This window comes from Pelophylax lessonae (assembly GCF_965119305.1).
Source record: "Pelophylax lessonae genome assembly, chromosome: 7".
NCBI lineage: Eukaryota > Metazoa > Chordata > Amphibia > Anura > Ranidae > Pelophylax > Pelophylax lessonae.
The window spans coordinates 63,484,409-63,500,111 of NC_138774.1; the positions used below are offsets into that span (position 1 = coordinate 63,484,409).

At 42.6% G+C, this 15,703-nt stretch overlaps 1 protein-coding gene across 1 annotated transcript in view; it reads left to right on the forward strand.

The window, feature by feature from the left end:
* Positions 1-13,761, forward strand: part of PRRT1 (proline rich transmembrane protein 1) — a 57,043-nt gene extending 43,282 nt beyond the window's left edge. Inside the window, exon 4 of the mRNA XM_082264679.1 lies at positions 12,416-13,761. Within this exon, the coding sequence (XP_082120805.1) occupies positions 12,416-12,592 (177 nt within the window). The 3' untranslated portion in view covers positions 12,593-13,761. The remainder of the gene's footprint in view (positions 1-12,415) is intronic.
* The last annotated feature ends 1,942 nt before the right edge of the window (positions 13,762-15,703 follow it).

Below are 15,703 nucleotides of genomic sequence, written 5' to 3' on the forward strand. Positions count from 1 at the left end.
ATCCCACATTTAACAGCGACTTTTAATTATTCAAAGAAAGGTGACTCCTTCCTCCCAGATTCCCTACAAGCCAACATGGTCATGATCCCCAAACAAAATTTCTGATTCTTATTCTGGATCTAATTATAGACCAATTTTGTTTCTAAATACAGATGTAAAGATACTGGCGAAGGTTCTGGTCACTAAAATAAACCTCTTCTTGGGTCATTTCATCCACAAAGACCAGGTAGACCTTGTGCCATTAGAAGGCACAAGTGACTATGTGGGCATTACAGTTTTTTTTATCTTGCCAGAACATGGTTGGTTGAGTCCATGTGGCTTTCTATCAATGTGCTTAAAGCCATTGACTGGCGATATATGCTTTTCACCAAATGGCATTTAGCAGAGGACTTCATACACTGGGTCAAAGCTTATTACTCCCACCCAAATGCCTCAGTGAAATATTCAAGATTCACCTAAGATTCTTTCTTAGTAAGCTATGGCACTTTGCAGGGCAGGTGTTTATCCCTGATCCTTTTTATCCTGGCCCTAGAACCTCTTACACATGTGCGTATGTACAAGGGTCGACGGCGTCCCCCCTGTACACCTGTATAGGAGGTGGCATGTAGAGGAACCGATTTGTCCATGCAGCCGCTGAATGCCCACTTCTCCTCCATCTCCCTCTTGCAGACCTTCAGGGAAATGGAGGGCTTCAATTCCTCCACATGCCGCCCCGGCCGCTTCAATATCCCTGCCCTGCTGCTTTGGGCCCCTGTGTCCTTCCCCCCCCCCCCCCATCCCCGCAGTGCTGCCGGGTTTCCCGCTCTCACCTCCTGCTGGCTGCCCGGGGGATCTGTCAAGATGGAGAGCAGGGAAGAAATGTGTAATTTCTCACCCCCTTCCTTGTTTAATGGAATCAGTGATTTTTTTTTTTTTTATTCATCCATAGCTGGGGCATAGAAAACAGTGTTTACAATGGTAATATCTGTACAGAGCTATTCCTGTTCATTTATTTTGTGCAGCTGTCTCAAAAGTGAGACATCAGGGGTCGGTTTAGACTCCTGATATTTCACCAAACCCCCCCCCCCCCCCCAATAGTGGTCCTAAAAATTTGTAAAAAAAATAAAAATTAATAAATAAATAGATGTAGATAAAAAAAATAATAAAATGTTAAAAAAATTATAAAAAAATAAAACAACAAAAATAAAAAAAACTACTGACACCAGTGGCAGAACTACCAGGGTCATAAAGGTCACACTTGCAACTGGGCTCTGGCGTTTCGCCACTGTGGGGACCAAGACGGCAGGAAGGTGGCCCGTTGCAGGACCATAATAAAGGGTCCCACAATGGGAGTAAAGGGCCCCAGGATCAATGGGAAAGGCCCTGGTCGGGGGCAAGGAGGGCACTTCATGGTTTCTTGCATCGGGGCCCTGAAAGTTCTAATTATGCCTCTGCTCTTACAGCTGCCATTGGAGCACATCCAGACCTCTGGGGCTCAGAACTTGTAGACGAACAACATAAAATAATGTTGTTTGCTGATTAAATCCTTGTGCATATATCCTTTCCACACACTACTTTACTCAACCTGCACCCCCCCTTCGCCCCAATGCACCCACCTCCTAATGTTGAGGGCATACCGCCTGGTATGGTTCAGGGGGGGCACTCGCTCGCCCCCCCCCCTTTCCTGACCTGTCAGGCTATGTACTCGGATAAGGGTCTGGCATGGATTTTGCAGGGGACCCCACACTGTTTTTTTTTTTTTTTTTAACCGGCATTTTTTATTTGTTTTTTGCTAAGGACGCCCCGGCCGGCTTCCTAGACCCGCTCCTTAACAACCAGCTTATACTGTGCCCTGAGTGTGCAAAGCTTTGCCCAATCAGGGCACAAAATGCAGATCACAGTGCAATGCAGGGGCATTCGGCAGGGCGAACACTTGCCGAACACCTTGCAAATTCGAATGTTCACCGAATAGGGTGAACAGCCAATGTTCGATCCCCGACTGATGCTGTGGACTAACCATTCACCCAACTGTAATCCACCTGGATTCCCCTTGCTTCACGAAGTCCTTCCATTGTTCTTTCACCCACCATTAGATAGAGGGACAAATGCCATATGCCAGAGGTGTCCAAACTATTACCCTCCAGCTGTTCAGGAACTGCAGTTCCCATGAGGCATTGTAAATCTCTGACATTCAGAGACATAACTAGGCATTATGGGAATTGTAGTTCCTGAACAGCTGGAGGGCCATAGTTTGGACACAGGCACCATATGCTATGCAATCCTGCAACTTGATGATTACCTCCAATTCTATGACCCCAGCATCTGATAGGGCGCAGTCACTGTTTGGCCAAAAATTTTCCACTCAGCCCAGTGGATTTTTAAATGGAAATTTGTCAAATTTGGGTAACCTACAGCTTGAATTTTGGCAAGAATCAGCGAATGTGAGCCGTTTGTGACTGCACTGAAAGCAATAGGCTCTTTGTTATGGCTGATGGAGCTTATCGTAGCAGTGTTTTAGCAGGGATGCTAACATATACATGATCATATATGAAAGTCATTAATAAAGTTAGGTAAAGGTTGGAATAATAACTTAAACTTAATAACTTGTTAATTCTGTCCTGCCAAATAAAACAGTGTTGGGTTTTAGGGGGAACAATGACATCACTCGTTCCACCAGGTTAAATCAATAGAAGAAGAACATTTCTGTGTGATAGAGGGAGCGGGGCTTATTCAGTTTGTAAATGATTGATACTTGCTCTGGGAGTGCTCACATTTTCTTCACCCAATCTGCCGTCACCATGATTGCGTTCGATCCTTTGCTGGCCCCTAGCAAGGGAAAAGATCTTTTGCAATTAGTAGAAAGGCAAGACCTGGTACAAAGATGCTGCTTTTTAGTATTCACCCTAAAGATGGCCATACATAGGGGGTTATTTACTTAAACTGCATGGTACAAAATCTAGTGCAGCTCTGTAATAGAAACCAATCAGCTTCCAGGTTTTATTGTCAAAGCCTAATTGAACAAGCGGAAGTTAGAAGCTGATTGGCTACCGCGCACAGCTTCACCAGATTCTCAATGCACCAGTTTAAGTTAATCTCCCCCATAGGTACAATTTTGTTTAAACGTCCATACAGAAATTCAGAAAAATAATTTGTGAAACATTCTTCCTTGCCATCATTAACCACTTAAGCCCCGGAAAAAATAACAATATTTTTCAAATTTTTTTATATGAAATTCCCCAAAAAAAAAAGGAAAAATCCAAATTTTTTAACATTTTTGGCCAATTTGTTTTCTGCTACATATGCTTGGTAAAAAAAAATCACAATAAGCGTATTTTTATTGGTTTGCGCAAAAGTTATTGCGTTTACTAACTAAGGGAAAGATTTTTGGCATTTTTGTTGTTTTTTTTTTTTAACGAGTAATGGCAATCTGCAATTTTTTTTGCGGTACTGCGACATTGCGGCGGACAGATTGGACCCTTGACTGACATTTTTGACATTTTTGGAATTACCAGTGACATTACTACAGTAATCAGTGCTATACATATGCACTGTTACTGTAAAAATGACACTGGCAGGGAAGAGGTTAACTTTATTGGGGAAGGAGGGGTTAAGTATCTCCCTAGGGGTGTGTTTCTAACTGTGATTGGACATGGCTTCAGGTGTAAGAACAGAGAGCAACGGTCCTACATAGTAGAACCGTATGATCTCCATTTTTACACCAGGGAGAATGACAGGTGGCTTTGTTTACATTAGCCACCTGCCTTTCTCCCTTCACGGCGGACGATCGCGAGTGACCGGTGGACATCGGGTCCATCGGTCACACGCGCGGACTCGTTCGTGAACGAGCCTGGGCGGGAGCGCGCCTTCGGGGGCGCGCGCGCGCTCGCCTGCTATTGGCTCCCAGGCTAGTGACGTATACATACGTCACTTTGCCTGGCCGGGGCTGACCGCCGCAGTAAATAGTCGTGCGGCGGTCGGCAACCGGTTAAGTGAATTTATTTAATTTAAAAGACCCTAAAATGTTGTCCAGACCTGCTATTTGAATGGAATCGTAGATATATTTGTAAGCAAAGGATTCCCTTCTAGTACACGTGACCAGCACGTGCAGCTGGGCTTCCTCCCACAAACAAAGCTTCAAGGTAACCTATAACTCATTGGTTTCATCACCAAGCTCACACTTTCCCAATGTGCACAGATACAGGCCAAAGGCCTCCCTGACTCATCCTCCTGGTCATCAACCCTGTTAACCCCGGAGCACTTCACTTGTAAGCCTACACTATGGTGGCCCAGGTTAGGGCTAGGGAATCCATCCAAACATCCATGGCCGATGAAACATGGGGGCCTGGGTCACCTGGCACATGATACCTGACTTCTCTTTCCGCCAGGAGGGTGATTCCTGTTTCCCAACCACCACCTGATCCTGAGCTGACCAGGTTTGCACAGTCACATAACATTTCAACTCTTCTTCTCTCAATAGTTTAATGTGTTGTGGAATCTTTTCCTTTCAGGTACAAATACCTGATACCTATTAGTCAGTGATACCAAATCAGAGATATATAGCTACATAGAGATCAGGCAAGACTCAGTGGTTGAATCAAAGTGATCTACCTTTTATCATTCCGCGTTTGAGATTAAATATACCATATGACGTATGAAAAGTAGGTTGTATTAAGATATTAGTTGACCAATCTAGAGTTAGAAAAAGCTTTTAGCAAGCTTAGTGTTAAAAGTCTATATTGCGGCGTCTGCAATTTTCATCAGGGATTTTTCAGGGACTTTTTGTAGAAGATATATGTGTCCTGTGGTCAAGATATCCAGACAGGGTTCCTTATTCTGAGAGGAGGGAATTTTCTTGTTGCAGAATATATCAGCCCATCAAATATATTTTTAGCTTTTGCAAAGTTGCATGAAACATGAAAGAAATCAGAAGAGAGACAAGAGATTAATACTTTGAAGCCATTTTGTCCTAAGTAGCCATCTTTGCCACCTAAAATGTAACCCATGACGTTCATTAAATACAACTTCTCCCCAGCTTAGACAATGATGAGGCAAGAATAATTTTTGCTTGAACTTTACTGATTTTCTTATAAAGGTTAACAGTTACAAAAATCCATACAATGGATTAAATACAATTCTTCAGTGTAATTATATTCACATAGTAAAAAGGGTGGCACAAATGCCTAGTGCATTACCAGATATACCTTTATTACAAAAAAGAAAATGAGTGCATACTCACAAAAGCCCAAGGCTAATAGGGACTAAACACCAGACCCAAGTGGCAGGGGAAACCCTCATTAGGTGAAGTATCAATACTTCTGGTGCCGCTGAGACTTGCCAGCTAACACGTTTTCAGGGACGAACTCTCTTCATCAGAGCAAAGCCTGGAGAGGGTTTGTCCCTGGAAATGCATTAGCTGGCAAGTCTCTGTGACGCCATGAGCATTTTCCTGCCACTTGGGTCTGGTCTTTAGTGCCCATTAGCCTTGGGCTTTTGTGAGTATGTACTTATTTTCTTTTTTTTTTTTAATAAAGGTAAATCTGGTAAGTCATTAGGCCTTTTTACCCTTTTCTCTTTTTCCTTGTTTGTATGCTATCAAGATTTCCCAGTCTGAAGAGGGCAGCATTGGCGCAAGTTACCAGCATGTGCTAAGAAGTGATGTTTTGAAGGGTCCCATACTTCTGCTCGATTGATCCTTATGTTTCTTTGGCGCTACTGTGTCATTTGGAGATTTAAATAAATTTAAGTCCACAATTTGGCATTAAGGTGAAATAATAAAACTTTCCAATATCAGTTTTTTTTTTTTCAAAAGGATCCCATTGTTTTCAGGAGGGTTGCAGTGGTGCAACTTACAGTTTAGGCATGCTGCTCTTCGCTATACAGGCAATAGGCCTTCACTTTTCCCCATTGCTTCCTCCAGACTCCAGGGGGAGCTCTCCTGCTAAGAGGCACAACTTGCTCTTCACACTGCCAACTCCTAAGATGTGTCAAGTTTGGCTCCTCCCTCCACTAAATAAACACAAAGGGCTGGACCAACCTTTAAGGCACACCTTCAAAGCGGAGTAACCACTGTTAACCACTTTACCACTGGAGGATTTTCCTGCTTTACGTCCAGGCCACTTTTTGCAACTTGGCACTGCTCGACTTTAACTGACAATTGAGCGGTCATGCAACCCTGTACCCAAACGAAATTTATGTCCTTTTTTCCCCACAAACAGAGCTTCTTTTTGGTGGTATTTGATCACCTCTGCGCTTTTCATTTTTTGCAATATTAATAAAAAAATAGCGAAAATTTTGCAAAAAAATTTACATTTTCTACTTTGACAGTTAAAAAATATCCAATATAATCAATTTTTGTCATATATTTAGGCCAAAATGTATTTAGCTACATGTCTTTGACAAAAAAATTCTCAATGAGCGTATTTTTAAGACCGGAAGATTTTACCCTATTCCTGACCAGGCTATATTTTGCGATTCGGCACTGCGTTACTTTAACGGACAATTGCGTGGTCGTGCGACGCTCTACCCAAATTAAATTTATGTCCTTTTTTTCCCCACAAATAGAGCTTTCTTTTGGTGGTATTTGACCACCTGTGCGATTTTTAATTTTTGAAAAAAAGAGCGACAATTTTGAAAAAAAAAAAAACAATATTTTTTACATTCTGATATATAAAATTCCCCCCAAAAAAATTTAAAAATCAAAATTTTTTTAACATTTTAGGCCAATTTGTTTTCTGCTACATATTTTTGGTAAAAAAAATCACAATAAGCGTATTTTGATTGGTTTGCGCAAAAGTTATCACGTCTACTAACTACGGGAAAGATTTGTCATTATTATTGTTTATTTATTTTTTTTACTAGTAATGGCGGCGATCAGCGATTTTTTTTTTTGCGGGACTGCGACATTGCGGCGGATAGATCGGACCCCTAACTGACATTTTTGACACTTTTGGAAGTACCAATGACATTACTACAGTAATCAGTGCTATAAATATGCACTGTTACTGTAATAATGAAACTGCCAGGGAAGGGGTTAACTTTATTGGTGATCAAAGGGTTAAATGTATGCCTCATGCTTACTGACATGTGTGGGGGGAGGGGGTTGTGTGACACAGACACAGATCGCAGGTTCAGCTATGCTGAATCCTGTAATCTGTCCCTGTCTGTCACAGAGGAGATCCGCCCGCTTTGTTTATAGCGGCGGTGATCACTGCCTCTCCTCACCTGGCCCGACTCCCGCTGTGTCTGAATACAGCGGGAGCGAGCCACCGAGAGAGGGGAGAGTCTGGTGACGTAGGTCTACATCGCCACACAATAACGAGCCACTTTGCCGCAGTACCAGCTCAGTGAGCGGTCGGCAAGTGGTTAAAGGTAATTCCTAACTCAACCGCTTCCTACATATTAAACTGGTTTCATTACACTATGTATGGATTTTCCGTAACAAAAGCACATTCACAGTTAGAATTTTGTTTGCTTGAGAAAAAATGTCCATCCTGTCCCTTCAAATGTTCTCATCACTATGGTTGAAAATGGATATTGGTTTGACCCCTCTAACCATTAGAAATTTGAAGGAATGGTCAAAAAATTACAATTTTCAAACAAAGTTTTACTAGTGTATGGCCAGCTTAGAGTGGAACTAAACTGTATTTAAACACCACAAACTGAAAACGCAATTTAATTCATTTTTACTATTCAAAGAAAACTCACCCATCCATCCATGTCTCCATGCTTTATTTTGTTGAGAACTTACTTTGAACCCCCCCTCCCTAGCATTCCAGCCATGGCCATTCTGAGTAAGGTCAGATGATTCATGTAGCATTTACTTCCTGGACTCCATCTGCTCTTAGCTCAGGCATGGCAAGAGGGTGTGGTTAGCTGAGAAAGACCCTCCTCCAGATGAAAGAAAACAAACTGCCTATGAAGACTTCTGGGATGTATGACATCATTTTTGGCCTAGGCTATAAACCAGGAAGCAAATGAAGAAATGTAAAAAACAAGTTTAAAACAAGTAAATATACAGTAATATACCTTCCTATCTATTTACTAATGCTGCATAAGTATTAAAAATATTTCATGTTGATTGAGAGAGTTTAGTTCTGCTTTAAGTCTCTTCTTTTAGAGTCAGACATGTGTCATGGGAAGACAACTTGAACAGATGCCCAGCTCTTCTAATATTTTCAAATATCCTTCCTTCTGGTTAGTACCCAGGAAAGAATATAACATTATACATGGTGCCAGGAGATCAAGTTAGAAGTCGCTGCGCCTTCTTTAAAAAGGAATATCTGTTTCAGAGGTGAGCCCATAGGCGTAGTATCAGGGATCGCAGAGGTCGCAAATGTGAACCCCCTTACTCCTCCTGATTGGCCTGAGGGCTCCGGGGGAAGGGGGGGGGGTTCTCGGGGGAATCTCCCATTGCCAGCATGGAGGGTGTGTCATCACCAGAATGCGGCGGGGGGGGGGGGGGAGGGATGTATGATTACTAGGAAGGCACCTATCATTAACTGGAGGGAAGCGGACATGTGTCTTTACCAGGAGTTACCATGTGTTATTACCTTGGTGGTGGGAGGTATTCGATTTGTTACAGCTGGGGGGGGGGGGTAATCGTCATTACCTGGGGGGGGGGGTCGATTGTCGTTACCGGGGTCCTCTGTCATTACCCGGTGGGGGGGTTATCTGTTATTACCTGGTGGGGGGCATGTGTCTTTACCAGGAGGGGGAACCTCTGTTATTACCTTAGTGGGGGGGAGGTATTTGATCTGTTACAGCTGGGGGGTAATCATCATTATGTGGGGGGGGGGTCGATTGTCGTTACCGGGGTCCTCTGTCATTACCCGGTGGGGGGGGTATCTGTTATTACCTGGTAGGGGGCATGTGTATTTACCAGGAAGAGTGGGTCATCTGTGATTATCTGAAGTGGGGGGCTCCTTAAGGAAGCGATCAGCTGTCATTACCAAGAGGAGGAAGAGGGGCATGTGTCATTACCAGGAAGGGGGTGTCACCTTTTCCCAATATCTTGCACCTCCAAATCATTGCAGCCTGGCTATGAGACAGGTAACTGAATGCTGTTTAATAATCTATAAAAGAAAGCTCCAGACGAGTTTCCTCTTTCACATACAAGCCCACCACTTTCACCAGGCAGCTCAGAGTGTGTGACCTGCCTGCTTCCACCTTGTGTGCACGTGCAGCCAGCAGTAAGAGAGAGGGAAGAGAGACAACCACCATACAGCTACCATATCTTGGCACATGGTAGAAGGTAGTGGAGGCCCCAGGTCAACTTCTGCAGCAGGCCCACAAGCTTTTAAGCTACGCCTCTGGGTGAGCCTATACATACCTGGAAACATTTGAATATCATAATTCTTAAAAAATTAGGGTGGAGTAGGAGGTGGGGTGGTGGGTGTAGCTACTAGTGGCATGCTATGCAGGCCGTGGCAAATGGTGGATGTGACAAAATTGCACCAACAATGGGAGAGGCTTAAAACTTGAGCTCACACACGCACACACACATACCTCCCAACTTTTTTAGATGGGAACGAGGGACACCTATTTGCAAAGGTATATAAGCATAGGGCACACCCCCTGCCACGCCCTCTTAAGGGAGAATTATACAAAAAAAAGATTAGTTAAACCAACAAGTGCTTTTTTTTTTTTTTTTTACTATTACTATTCCGTTATACTGGCTTTTGAAAATTACAAATGCAGCAATTTAGAAATTGGATGAAAGGTTTAGCACTGGGAAACACTTTTTGAAAGATAAAAAGTGCGTTTTATAGAAAACGATAATGTCTGTTGCCTTCACGCTTTTACCTTGTTAAATTCACACTGAAAATAATAAAAATCAAGGCTGGCAGGTATTTTCATAGATAATCATTTAACCAAATAAAAGGCTGCCACCAAGAGTGTAGACAATACCTGCAATTTCATGGTATAGTGGACTCGCTGCCCTGCTACTCATGTGACAGCGCTGGTGCTTGGAAATTGACCCAGTGCTATAACATGAAAAAGTAAGTATGCAGCTCTCTGTACATTCCAACAAAAATGGAACAGCTTAGATGGGGGTTTCTTTCATTTGAAGTGAAGGTCAGTATGTGCAGTGAAGAGGAAACATTGAAGCATACCTTTTGCAATACAAATATTTGAGGTGGGGCATTAGCTATATTAATGCACTACAGGGGGCACCATCCCTATATGGTCAACCAAAATTGAAATAGTAAATGGGACTTTATGTGTGCCTCTGATAGTAATTAAATGAGTCACACAATTATATGATAACATTTCAACAATGTTTTATTACAGTTTGGTATAAGATTTGGCAAAAGTGAATATCAAAACACCATTAAAAACAACATAGTACAGGAGGCTAAATTGCAAGTACAATGAGGTCTATATAAGGGTCTACGCATTTCACAGAACGCGTAGATCCATATCTAGACCTCATTAAACTTGATACAAACTTCCACACATGATACAAAGGAAAGAAGATGGCCTCATTCAATAATTCCTGTTTTAGTAAACACAGCAGTGTATGGTCAATGCATTGAGCTGTTATTTGCCTTTTTTGGCCCATATGAGCACTTGTTTCTCATATTTCAGTGACTTTTTCAGGATAGGGAACAGCCACAGCCTTGGTTATCATGCAGGAGGGTAAAGATGTTGAACCACCTTGGCTCACACTTTGCTCCTTCCATCCTGTGTACAGGGATCTGATTCTGTCGTAATGTGGGACACATAATTCAGATTGATTTCTAGCCACAGGCAGTTAGTGCCCCCATTGCATATGAATATAAAAGGGGGCACATTATGTGGCCACTTGTGTGGGATTGTGGCCACCTGGTAGAAGTTTGGTTAGTTAAAAGCATAGGGTTATAGGTGTACAGTAGGCTAGTGAAAGGTTAAATTTACCTGAGCATTGCAGCAAATATTAGCCAATCAGTGTGCAGGGAGAGTTTCTGGCAGGCTGGGCAGAGGCTATATAAACCTGGTTTGGGCTAGAGTGCTTCCTTTTGCACAGAAGAGCAGCAAGGAAGAATTTTACCCGCCCCCCCTCCCCTTTGTCACGAGCACCTTTGTGTGGTTGGGTCACCCTAGTAGACTAGGGGGGACATTGTATTTCATATGGTATTTGATTTGATTGATGCTCGAGTTGTTCTATAACTGAGCAATTATAAGTTATTCAGTTTGAGTGTTTTTTACAAGCAAGTAATTTTTATGAATTAATTTATTTCATTTAACCACTTGCCGACCGCCGCACGACTATCTACGTCGGCGGTCAGCCCCTCACAGGCAAACTAACGTAGGGCTACGTTGCTTGCTTGTGAGGGTCTAGGGAGCGAGCGCGCGCCCCCGGAGGCGCGCTCCCGCTCCCGCGTGGTCACGGACCCCCCCGCGCGTGTGACCAGCGGACCCGATGTCCGCCGGCCACTTGGCGATCGGCGGGGGAGAAGGAGAATGTCAGGCAGCTTGTGTAAACAAACTGCCTGTCATTCTCCTCGCTGCAAAGACACTGATAAAACGGATCTGGTATGTAGATCCGTTGATCAGTGTCCTTACAGCTAGAGCCACAGCCAATCACAGTAGAAACCACGCCCCTAGGGACACACACAGCCCCTCCCTTCCAAATAAAGTTAACCCCTTCACTACCAGTGTATTTTTACAGTAACAGTGCATATATATAGCACTGATTACTGTAGAAATGTCACTGGTAACCCCAAAAGTGTCAAAAATGTCAGTCAAGGGTCCGATCTGTCCGCCCCAATGTCGCAGTACCGCAAAAAAAATCGCAGATCGCCGCCATTACGCGTTAAAAAAAAAAACAACAAAAATGACAAAAATCTTTCCCTTTGTTAGTAAACGCGATAACTTTTGCGCAAACCAATCAAAATACGCTTTTTGCGATTTTTTTTACCAAACATAGGTAGCATAAAACAAATTGGCCGAAAATTTTTAAAAATTTTGATTTTTACATTTTTTTGGGGGGAATTTCATATAAAAAAATGTGAAAAATATTGCTATTTTTGCAAAATTGACGCTATTTTTTTTGTTTATAGCGCGTGATCAAAAAATCGCACAGGTGATCAAATACCACCAAAAGAAAGCTCTGTTTGTGGGAAAAAAAGGACGTCAAATTCGTTTAGGTACAGCGTCGCACGACCGCGCAATTGTGCGTTAAATTCACGCAGTGCCGAATCGCAAAATACCCCCTGGTCGGAATGGGGGTAAAATCTTCCGGGGCTTAAGTGGTTAAACCAATAAAGCGTGCCGCGGCCTTTTTCTTTGCCAAAAAACTTGAAGTCAGTGTTATTATTTATATTAAATTAAGTATGGTTAAGCGGGAGTGTGGCCTACAATTCCACAACCCGTGACCCTTTTGGGCATCACAATACAGAGGGAGATTATCACAAATGACATGACTTGAATATAACTTTTCTTTGTGGTTCCACAGGTCAGGACAGCTCTGGCTCGAGGAGACATTATGTCAGCAGAAATTGCCTCCCGCGAAGCTCGGAATTTTTCCTTCATCAGCCTGGCCATTGGGATCGCTGCCATGGTCTTGTGTACCATCCTCACAGTGGTTATTATCATAGCAGCTCAGCACCATGACAATGACTGGGGTAACTGAATTATCGTTGTGGCACCTGCGGGGCAACTGAAGGACAGCCCGATCCACCAAGACTTTTCTGTGCCCTTGACACTTTCTAAAGTCTACTTTTTTCAGTTCTGATTTGGACTCTTTCATTTTTATGTCTTATGTTTTTAATGTCTTCCGTTTTGTTTTGTTTTGTTCCGCCTTCTCCCCCTTTCATATTTCCCTCTTCTTTTGCCAATTTTTTTCTGGATCCTCTTGTCAAGTTACCCTCTTCAATTTTCTAGTTTGGATTCTTCTTCTTTGTTATCCATCTTGTCTTTTCATATCAACTCTTCTCTTCTGCTTTTTCCCATCCACCACAGTGCTTTTTATTCTCCCATCCTCTAGCCCGTCTGCTCCGTCCCCAATCCCCTCTCCCTTGTTCTAAGTAATACAGGTGCCATCTTGGGTGTTATGGGGTAAATAAGGGGTAAACTAGGAGTTTCATGGGGTATTTTTCAGCTATGAATTAAGGATGTGGAATAACGATCAGCTGAGAAATAAAGGAAAGGAGAGGAAATTTCAAGTGTCACAAAAAAAAGGGAAAATAGGTGGACTATCAGACTTGTAGCCCATTGGAGAGGCAAAAAGGAAGCCAGAAAAACTTAAGACATGAGTGAAATGTGTGAAGAAGAGAGAATGGAATGGAGGTAAGGGGCTCCTAGACAGAAAAGAGGGGCGTATTCTGCAAACCACTGCAAAGAAAAATGGATGTGTGCCTATTGCAGCCAGTCAAATTTTAACAGTAATAGAAATAACGCTCAGCTTTGATAGGTTGCTATGGGCATTGTCTTTTTCTATTGATTCAGTTTTATATACAGTATCAAACTCAGTGGCCCTGATTTATCAAGCTGCAGTAGTATTTAAGGCACATTAAAGGGTTTGTAAAGCATGCTAAAGTTGCCTTTAATCCAGTATTATCTTATGTTGTATTTAGCAAGCCCTTTTTAGTTAAGCATTTGAGTTCAAATAGACTTCAAGAGCTATTTTGCAATCCTTTAACCGACCCTGTAATTAAAAAAAAAAATCCAAAACAGGCATGCCTTTAAACAAAGAGATTCAATATCTTTCCTGTTGGTCCATTCGGGAGAAATCCTCAGATGAAGTTCACTGGGAAACCAACACATCCAGGAGTGTTGACCTTCTTGGTCCCTAAGACACAGGGCACAATAACAAGGGGAGGAACCAGTGAGTGCTGCATGGGGCAGAAGAGATTGACACTCCCAGAGGTGTCACATTGGACTTCAGCCAGGGCCAGATTAACATAGGGGCTATTGGAGCTGCAGCTCCAGGCCCTTACCTTAATATAGGCCCCGGGTTGGCCATATTCACTGTTACCGCTCTTCTGTCACTTGTAAACACAGAAGTCTGGCTTCTATGCTCGCTTCCCCAGGCAGCTCCCTCAGAACTTCCCCACACAGCACGAAGGCCAGACAAGGAGGGACAGTTGCCGATGCATGGATGTGTTTATGGGCTTCAGAGACCGCATCCCATGTTGAATTAGGCATGCATGGCTGCACCCTTCCTCCTCTGGGTGCATGCCAAGGCACGGCCCTTAAGGCCCTTCAAAATCCTCAGCACCAAGCCCATGATGCTCTTAATCCGGCCCTGACTTCAGCAGAGGGTTTTTTTTATGAACGGAGCAGCATTTTGGTGGTATGGGCGGAGGGAAAGGTAAGTACTCAGTTTCTTCTCTTGCAAATATGTCAGTTTTGGATTTTTAACAAGGTCACTTAAGCAGTAATGCAGCTTGATTAATTAGGGCCTGCACCTGTTAATAAAGACACAAAACATTTGTTTACCCCAGCAATACAAGGTGACCTTCATATCTTAATGTGCAACTACCCAGAAAGAAGTAACCATTTTGTTGGCTGGCTGGCCCAGTATTTCCAAATATATAGTTCAGTTCACTAGGACAAAACTGAAGGAGTAGTTTTAACACACAAAATGGCTACCAGCTCTGTATGGGAGCAACAGGTCCTCTTAAAGTTGAAGTTTACATGCTTAGACTTGACAAAATAACACCCTTCTAATCTGGCCAAAAGTGTAAAATGTTTGTGCATTCTGTTGCATTATGTTGTTGGATTAAGGTGACCTTACTTTCTAGTGAGATTTGATCTGGTATTGGTTTGCATTCTATTTGGCTATTTTCTCCTTCATATAGCACTAACCTTTCTATAGAATAAATTGCAGCTCATGGAATTAGGATAAAGAGGGTTGTATTTTTTTATGCTAGATAATTTAATTAATGTTGGTTTATTCGGGAAGGGCATGTGTGCAAATTTCAGGAGCAGCCAAATATCTCCTTTGTGAAGCTGGCCAGCTTGGCATCTCTACTGGCCATGGCAACTGATGTCATGATATATAGTGAGCAGGCAGATGGTATTAAAAACTCAAAATGTATTTCCACTCAGCTGCAAATTTGTGTTTCTAGAAGCTTTATGTTTAATTTTGGTACCACACTATGCATGGTTTGGCTAAATTATGGAACTCAAGGCCAAAAAACTGCAACCATTCACGTAATTGACTGGTGGTATGGAAACACACTACTGTGCATTGAGCGATTGTGTGACCATTTAGAGCCAATCACAAAAATGTATATTTCTAAGGATCCATCGGAGTCAGTGATTTTGTCACAGATTCAGTCAGCACAATTCTTCCCCTCCTTATTTAATATCTGCCCCATTTTTCCATCACTATAAAAAAAGGAGAGGAATTTTTCATAATTGTCAAAGGAGGACTAGCACTGTTTTATGAGACCGTTTAGCTGGAAAAAATACGCGAGTGGAAGCTTTGAAAACTTTTTTTTTTCTTAGTAAAACACACCTTAACTTAACAAAAAGTAGACCCTTTAAGATCAATTTACACTATTGCATTGCAGTTACATGCACTAAACACTTGCTGTACCACTTTTTCCTGCAAGGCATGGTAACACACTAAAACAAACATGGTGTGTTGTTGTTTCATTGATCTTGAATGGCCCCTCAACTCACCTAGCGAGCGCACAACAATGCTGGTACACCAGCACACCATAATGCAGAGATGTGACCCATCTGTGAATTGTGATGGGCTATATCGAAAAAAATGCTGAAGGTCCATTAAAAC